The 8821-nt window shown below is 42.1% G+C and overlaps 1 protein-coding gene across 1 annotated transcript; it reads right to left on the reverse strand.

Moving 5' to 3' along the window:
• Nucleotides 1-2989: 2989 nt before the first annotated feature.
• On the reverse strand, nucleotides 2990-7993 carry CLDN34 (claudin 34). Its single transcript, XM_072340430.1, has 2 exons — nucleotides 7932-7993; nucleotides 2990-3674 (listed from the first exon to the last, which is right to left on the reverse strand). The coding sequence occupies exons 1-2, from the start codon at nucleotides 7991-7993 to the stop codon at nucleotides 2990-2992; spliced, it is 747 nt and encodes a 248-aa protein (XP_072196531.1).
• Between the last annotated feature and the right edge of the window lie 828 nt (nucleotides 7994-8821).

The following is an 8821-nucleotide window of genomic DNA, read 5'->3' on the forward strand; positions in this document are numbered from 1 at the left end:
CGAGGCCAAGTGAAATGGTAACAAATGGAACTACTAAAAGGTAATTTCATTTTTTACCTTCTCTAAAGGATGCATCATGAAGATTTGCACACAGTGACTGTGCCTCCTCACTCACAAACTAAAAGCAGAGGAAATCTACTTTCCTCCAGTTTGAAAATCTTAATGAATGTAAACATCCATTAGAATATAATCAATCATACAGCCTGGAGGGGTCAAGATTAGACAGGCTTGACACCATTGAAACCAATAGAAGTTTTGCCTCTTATTTTCAGCTAAGATTTATTGTCTCCTATCTATTCTTCAGGGAATTACTGAGTTTTAATAGTCCCTGGTATCTGACCATAGGCTACAAGTTATTACATACCAAATTATAATCTGGACCATGTAACGATTGGTAGTCTCCTGCTTTAGAAACCTTGGAAGTAGAATGGGAAAGGACACCAAGAGGTCAACTACACCATTCCTCTGCCATGAGGCTTAACCATATCCATGCTGTGCACAGCATTATTTATCTAAATTTATTGTTAGCAAAAGGTAACTTTTAAAAGACACATACCTCCTTAGGTAATTGATGCCAGTATCTGACTAGGCATTTTCCTCAGCACCTCATCTACATTTGACCCACAGTGAGTGTTTCACAGTCACAGATCAGGATGGGGGAAACAGCTATGGGACACTGTTTGTTGCTTTCTCTTCGAGCTAAGATGACTAAATGTGGACACTACTCAGTCATTTAGTAAATGTAGCTAATTAATATACATTCCTGTATATATCTGAGCTCAAAAAAATGTTGTAGAATCAGTGATTTGCTGTTAAAGCTCAAGTTCCTCGTGAGAGAATATTGGTCTTGCATTTGTGCAGGGAAATGTTGGCATTGGCAGATGAATACATCTTACCTGCCTTACAATAGCAAAAAGACAATATCTAATATCACTGTAATCCCTGTGGGAAGAGAAAACAGTTCTGTTGATGTGCACATTTTAAAAACATACCAATGTAGTACAGGATGCACAACAGAAATCAAAGTAGAAAAAATATTGAATAAACAAGCTATGAAAGCACGAGCTTTTACCTGTACACCACTGCAAACAGTCCAAAGACAAACAACTGCACCTCGTCAGTTACAAATGATGAGACAGATATAGGCTACTGGTTCGGAAAAGAGAGACCAGAGGGAATGGATGTGCTGTAGGGATTCTGTAGGGGAAACTGGCAGAACAAAGACAAAACCATGTGGAAGATGCAGAAGAAATAACTGAATGCTAAGGGAAAATGAGGTAGTAATAAAGTACTGCATTCCTTAGATCTATATACACATGTAATGGTTTCAGTGGGGGTGACACTTAAGCCAGAAGTAACAGCAATCTCAGTGGGTCAATAGAGGCAATATTAACCAGGATCCTGGGAGAAAGCAAGCACAGACAGCAGAGCTGATGACAGTTTGAGAACCTGGAGAGTTACCTTTCTCTCTGAAGGTGAGAAAAGGGAAGGCTTGCCAAACATTGAGTTGCTTTTTGTTCTTTGTCTCCAAAACTTAAGGACAGCAGAAGTACTTGTTGTGAGTGACAGCCACAAGCAATGTGAATTGGCTTGCTGGCATTTTATTTATTTTTATAACATTTTATTTTATTTTATTTCTCTGAATCGATAAGAAAATCAAGGACAGTTAAACCAGTACAATTAGATCTCTTAAATTCTTGTTACATCTCCTTGAAACTGTAATCCCTTTTTGTAGAGCCTGTTTTCAGCGGGTTGTCAATTTGTCAGCACCATCTATTCATTCCTGCTCTACAACCTCCTGATTTTCATTTTTCTTTGATTTCCCTTATTGCTGTGTTTGGGGCATTTTTTTTCCTTCCTTCCTCTCTTCCTTTCTTGTTTTTCAGTGTTACCGACACAGGAAATGTCACTCAGATGGCAGATTCTTTTCACCTAATTTAGTCTGTTGTAGGTAAAGTTTGGTTGTGTGCACCTCTGTTACAACGTAGTTATTAGTCACTACAAGGAATGAAGAGAAAGATTTTTGGGGGAGCATGTCACCTTCCAGCTACTCTAGGCATCTATTTTAGATAGATGTCTTTTTCTGTCTAGACTGTCTTTTTCTTTGCACTGACTATAAACAAAGACTAAAGTGACTGGTTTAGGTACAGATGTCTGGGTCAGGTTAGATGAATCACACTTACTAAGTTGTACTGAATATTCCCAGTTACTAAGAGCACTGATTTTGGCAGCAGTTTTGCAGTAACTTGTAGACACTGTTTCCATCTTTTGCAATACCTTTGGATTCAGGGAAGTGTCTGATGAAGAAACATATGTTGCAGACTTTTTGGCTCTGCACAGGTGAGGAACTAAGAGCGCACCTTGCCCACAGGCAGACGTGTTGCAACACAAGATGCAAATAGCTTGAAAGAAAAACAGAAGCATAAAGAAACAGCTCTTTACGTGCCCTAGAGCAAGAGGGGAAACTGGCTAGATATCTTCATAAGACAATTCGGGAAACACTCATTTGACACAATCAGGATGGAACTTATATTGTTTGTATCAAAAGTCTCGACTTGCCACAAAATATACTTTGCTACAAATACTGTTTAATAACGGACAAAAAGTTTTAGTAGTAAGAAGGAAACAAGTTCACATTTCACATGACATTCCATGTATTTCTAACATGACAATTAAATCAAAGGCAGCTCTTTGAACAAGGTAAACATCTGGCACAAAAAAATAAGTTAATCAGTAGAGTTTGTGTATATATATATATATGAGGAGGACAAGCTTAATAAATACCACTGCGGCTCAACAGCAATGATCTCAAAGACAAACTTCTGGTCACACATGGCAATCAGGATGATTGTTCAGTCATATAACAGCATATGTTGGCTACTGTAGACTAAAGTGCTGTAGTTTCTTGTCTGAAGAACCACTTGTGCTGCCATCCTTGTATTTTGACCATACTCTGAAAGTCTATGGAGTGATCCGTCCCATCAGGATTTCACATGTTTGTGGTTACAGGAAATCTGTAGGAGAGAGAAAAGCTGCCGCTCAGCAGCAGCAGGATGGCAGCTATAATCCCAATGGGAATGGCAGCACCAGCTTCTTGTGCCACGGGACTGGACGGCATGAGGTAGGAGGGAGGGAAGGCGATGCTCTGGTTATGAGTTACAGAATAGAAGTTATGGCTCACTGGAATCAAGACACACAGACCGGCAAATATGTAGAAGAAGCCCCCCACCAGGAAGAAACGGGTAATGGGAGTTTTACGGCTGATTCCCATATAAACGTTTCTCAGAGCATATATTGTGGCAGTCAGTCCCAGCAATCCCGTGACCATGGCGATCACCAGGAGACCCTGAGCAGCATAGATTTCACCAGGGATGGAGGAGTCATAACCGCTGAATTTATGGCAGAACTGCTCTTCATAACCAGGAGAGACACGAATATAACTGATGAAGCAGACTTTCCAAATCCCCACCCAGGCGATGCCAGAGGTGATGATGGTGGTGTTGTCCACGTGCCACACTCTCCAATCCACAAGTCCCATGGAAATGGTGCACAGAATCCAGCCTATCATCCCCAGTACAAAGGAAGCCAGCTGGAGGTGAGAGCTGCCAGTCAGGGAGCTCATCTTGTGAGAACCTTCTCTGCCACGGGCTTTGCCATGCAGCCAGGGAGGAGTGCTGGAAGGAAACACAGCATAGAACCAAGACAGTGTGACCAGGTGCACCTGCCAGTGAAAGGCAAGAGTATATGTACGGAGGAGGCTGGCAGTCACCCCTCCCTAACTAGTGAAGTGATAATCTCAGGGTAGACAAATAACACTAAGCTTTAATTCTGTATATCTCACTGCATCAGAAGGAGAAGAAAGAGCCTCTGTGTAGCTCCCATCACAATCTCTATTTTACAATCATAAAAGGAAAATTCACATATTTTTCAAGTTATTTTCTCCCTCTATTTAACTGCTATGTTCCACAAGCCCTCATACACACTGCATACAATCAGTACCCCTGAAGTTTGTCTTTGCCTGCTGACTCTGTAGTCTGAATGTGAACTAAGGGTTCCTTTTTAATGAAAAATATCTTAAATTCCCCACATCTTTCATACAGCTTTCTGAATAACAACAGGAGTGACTTACCAGTAGGGAAGATCTGGCTTTGAATTCATTGCATAGACCTGAAGGTTGTAGAGATCTTTATATTCCATAAATCATCTGAAACACCTTTTTTCCTGTTTCCATTGCACTCAAGACAGAATAATAGGGGACAGGGTAGATTTAGACTAGATATTAGGAAGAAATTCCTTACTGGGAGGGTGGTGAACTATTGGAACAGGTTGCCCAGAGAGGTTGTGGATGCCCCCTCCTTGGAAGCACTCAAGGCCAGGCTGGATGGGGCTTTGGGCAACCTGGTCTAGATGGAGGTGTCCCTGCCTATAGCAGGGGGTTGGAACTATGTGATCTTGAAGATCTCTTCCAACCCAAACCATCCTATGATTTTATGATTATTACAAATGTACATTTAATCCTTTCTGGCATGGAGAAATTTGCTCCAGAATATCCTCTTGTGATGGTATCTACTTAAAACAAAACCAATTTATAAATGCTTTCCTAATCTGATATTTCATGTGCAGAATGATTATATATATATGAAAAAAAAGACAGCTATTAATAACCATGAAGTTAGAAATGTGTTGGTTTTTTTCCCTGACACATTTCCACATTAAAATAGTGTTGTTTCTGTAAGCACCAGTTGATCTCTCTTAAACAAAACAAAAAAAGAGAGCCATCAAAATATTTTTGTGTTTATTTCCTTCTACTTTTGCTTGAATCAGTTGAACACAGAGAGGCTAAATCTGAATCACGTCAAAATACCCAGAGCCTGTATTTCTGTAACACTGTTCTTAGGCTCTGTTAACACTCATTCAGTCAACTGATTGATATCAAGTTCATAGAGGACAGACAGTTGCATTGCTCAGTGTCACTGAGAGCTGTTAGGTGTATGGTGTCAGAATATATCTTTATGAGTTGAAGTTGTCCACCTTTCTTCTCGCAGAATTAAATGAGATGATTGTATCCATTACTGAACCCTCTACGTGCTACGTTACTTCAGTGGGGTTGAGAATTAAATTTTAAAACTGAAAAATAGGAAAAGTTCTTATTTTTCCCCCTGTGAGATTCAGCAAAAATACAGAAGAGAACACTTAGGATGAGAAAATCCAGAGCTTACACAAAAATCCTAAAAGCAATGGAAATTAACCAGGTAACAAAGTTGGAAGTCTCATGCTTAGATGAGGTACAAATGCCTACAAACGCATAGAAGTACTTATCATGGCATCATAGATGTTCATTTTTTGGCTCCTTTCTCTACCTGCTCACTGGATCTCACCTGATCTGACGTGGTAGTGCTGACTTAGAGAAAAATCTGGATGGAAAAGAAGTACTTTGGAGATCAGGTGGTGAAGCTGAATTACAGTTATTGTACTCGGCTGCTTTGACTAAACGAACAGAAGCCTGCACTCATGACTACTCCTACTGGGACTCAGCAAGAGTATAATGAATGAAATGTTGAGATTGGCAAGGAAAATACATAATTACACATTTTGCCATACAAAAACATATTAGAATCAAAACAGTGATCTGTTTTCTGTTTCCTGCCTTTATTGCTGAGAATATTAACATAAATTCTGTAGGTTTGGTTGCTCTCTTCAAATTGGAATGGGTATGCATCACTTGCCGGAAGGACTGATTTAAGGGCCGGCTTTGGATAAGACCGTACTTAGTATCAAATTTCTCACATAAATCTGGAGCCTGTGCACTGCCTTAGAAGGCATTTCCAAGCTTATCTTTCAATACAGATTTAATATTTTATATTTGTCAGATCACTCAGTGCTTTGCCTGCAGGTCTGGCACACGGCATTTACATGACCCATCCAGCACATTCCTCTGGGCTGCATTGTGCCTCTTGAAGGATCTGCACATCCCATGGGAAAAAGCTTTAGGAAAACCCACTCACACCCAGCAAACCCTGTTTCCTAGGGCCTCCGTGGCATTTCTGAAACCATGGAGCATGGGCAAAGCAGCCATTTCACTCGCAGGTCCTGGTGGAGCCAGGAGCGATCTGCAGAGGGCATCCCCATCTCCTTTGGGATGGGAGAATCTGCTGCTAACTTGATATTCTCAACAAACAGATTTTTAGTTACACCTCTTGGTCCCTGTGCAAATGTCCTTTCTTGACCTGTGAGATGAAAACTTGAATGTCCAGCCCCCGCGTGCTTACAGCTATAGTGGAAACTTCAAAGCACAAATGACTAGGCAGCCTGCTCTAGCATGGACAGCTAAATGGCATCATCTTTCTGCTGATTTTGTGCTTCAGTAAGGACAGAAATATCTGGAGTTAATTTAATTAGCATACTAAGATTACTTACATAATCTGAATAACACAATGATGTAATGTGATGACTACAGGAAATCTCCTAAGGCAAATGAACTCATACTCAATCAGCTACAAGAGGTCTTCTGAGCCACTAGCTGCTTTCCTGGTGGGCAATTCTTGACTAGGAAGCTCACTCGAAGCTGCAGATTTCAGCAATCAGAGGTTACGTACTAGATACCTCATGAGATGGTCAACTCCAAAGCTGGTAGGGCAGGAGGAAGCAGCTAGGCCCACGAGGCGTGTGTGTCTGGAGACACAGGCCTGACCCAAAATGTTTTCTCCCAAAGAAGCAAGAGGACTGTGTTAAGAGGGGACTATAGTTTCCACCTTTGGTGTCCCACAGTCACATCAACAGTATCATTCCAAATATCTGCAGCACTTCTAGGGACATTTCTTTTCAAAGTCTGGACACAATGGCCAAAAAAGGACAGTCGCTTCCACAAGCTCATAGAATTGTAGAATGGCCTGGGTTGAAAAGGACCTCAACGATCATCCAGTTTCAACCTCCCTGCTATCTGCATGGTCACCAACCACCAGACCAGGCTGCCCAGAGCCACATCCAGCCTGGCCTTGAATGCCTCCAGGGATGGGGCATCCACAACCTCCTTGGGCAACCTGTTCCAGTGTGTCACCACCCTCTGTGTGAAAAACTTCCTCCTCATATCTAACCTAAATCTTCCCTGTCTCAGTTTAAAACCACTCCCCCTTGTTATTCCCCCTCTTGCTTATACGTTCCCTTCAAGTACTGGAAGGTCAAAATGAAGTCTCCCCAGAGACTTCTCCAAGCTAAACAAGCCCAGCTCCCTCAACCTTTCCTCATAGCAGAGGTGCTCCAGCCCTCTGATCATCTTAGTGGCCCTCCTCTGGACCCGCTCCAAGAGCTCCACATCTTCATGTACTGGGGGCCCCAGCCCTGGATGCAGTACTGCAGGTGGGGCCTCACAAGAGCTGTGAGTAGAGGGGGACAATTACTTCCCTCTCCCTGCTGGCCACCCCTTTTATTAATGCATCCCAGGATATAGTTGGCTCCTCCTCTCACAATCCCCTGTTATCACTTGCAATCTTAACTACACCTTTAATTTCTTTTATTTGGAAGGGATTTCCTTCGTAGATATATTTTTAACCAAATGCCCCAATCTATTAAAATTAAAATGGAAACTTGATAGGGTTCAAGGGAAATTTGCATGAAGACAGAGGTCAATGAAACGTGGTAGGTGCTAGTGAATTAATCCGAATGTAAAATCTTGAAGGATCCTTTCTGTTTTACTGCAGATTTTCATTTATATCAATCAGTGCACAGTGAGCAACTGTTTAAGAACTGTGTGGAGCTATTGCTTATGTATTTCAGGGACATGATGACATATGGCTCATTCCTCCTCCTTACAAGGAACAGTTGAGGATACTTAGAGCTGTGATGACTTTCCTGCAGCCACAGGCTTGCTTCTAGGAGAGAAAATGGAACATGGCTACATGGTGACCTAGGGATCACCAGCGCTTCAGGCTTACCTTTGGAAAGAATAAAGTGAAATGCTACCATCTGAGAGATAAATATCATTCCTTGGTCCCATCTCTTGATGTTTGCAGGAGAAAAAATGGAGCTGCATTTCACGTTTTGTCAACACTTCTACCTTCAGTAACCAATAATACTGACAGAGGGCAGTGGCTGTGCTAACAGTTCCCAAAGCTGTGAAACACATTTTGCTTCTGGAACTAATACTAGGCCCCATGTAAACCATTTTAAATTACCTTCAGCAGTTTGGATGCATCAGCTGGGTTTCAGGTCTGCTTTCTGAAAATTAACATGTCTTAAGGTTCTGAAAAAAGAAAATAAAAAAGAATTAAAACCCTGTAGGTGAACGAGGAAGCTAAGAAAAAAGGACACTAGTTAGCTTGCTTTCTGAATTGGTTCACTTAAATGGAAGTGGGTCTCTGACTCCCTTCCAAAGTGAGTTTCTGTGCCAAAGGCTCGAGTTGTAGGGTGCATTAAGAGAGTGCCCAAACCACACAGTCATCTACAAGCTTAAAAAATTTGACCACATGAACCGAAGGAGGTTCAGTAAGGCCAAGTGCAAGGTGCTGCACCTGAGCCAAGGCAATCCTAGAAACACATGTAGTCTGAGAGAAGAACTCATTGAGAGCAGCCCAGAAGAGAAGCATTTGGGGGTTCTCTGGACATGAGCCATCAGTGTGCACTTGCAGCCCTGTATTCTGGGCTGCATCAAAAGAAGGGTGGCCAGCAGGGAGAGGGAGGGGATTGTCCCCCTCTTCTCTGCCCTTGTGAGGCCCCATCTGGAGCCATCCAGGCCTGGGGCCTGCAGTACAGGAAGGATGTAGAGCTGTTGGAGTGAGTTGAAAGAAGGGACATGGAGATGATCAGAGGTCTGGAGCACCTCTCC

Source organism: Excalfactoria chinensis, chromosome 1, assembly GCF_039878825.1.
Source record: "Excalfactoria chinensis isolate bCotChi1 chromosome 1, bCotChi1.hap2, whole genome shotgun sequence".
Classification (NCBI taxonomy): Eukaryota; Metazoa; Chordata; class Aves; order Galliformes; family Phasianidae; genus Excalfactoria; species Excalfactoria chinensis.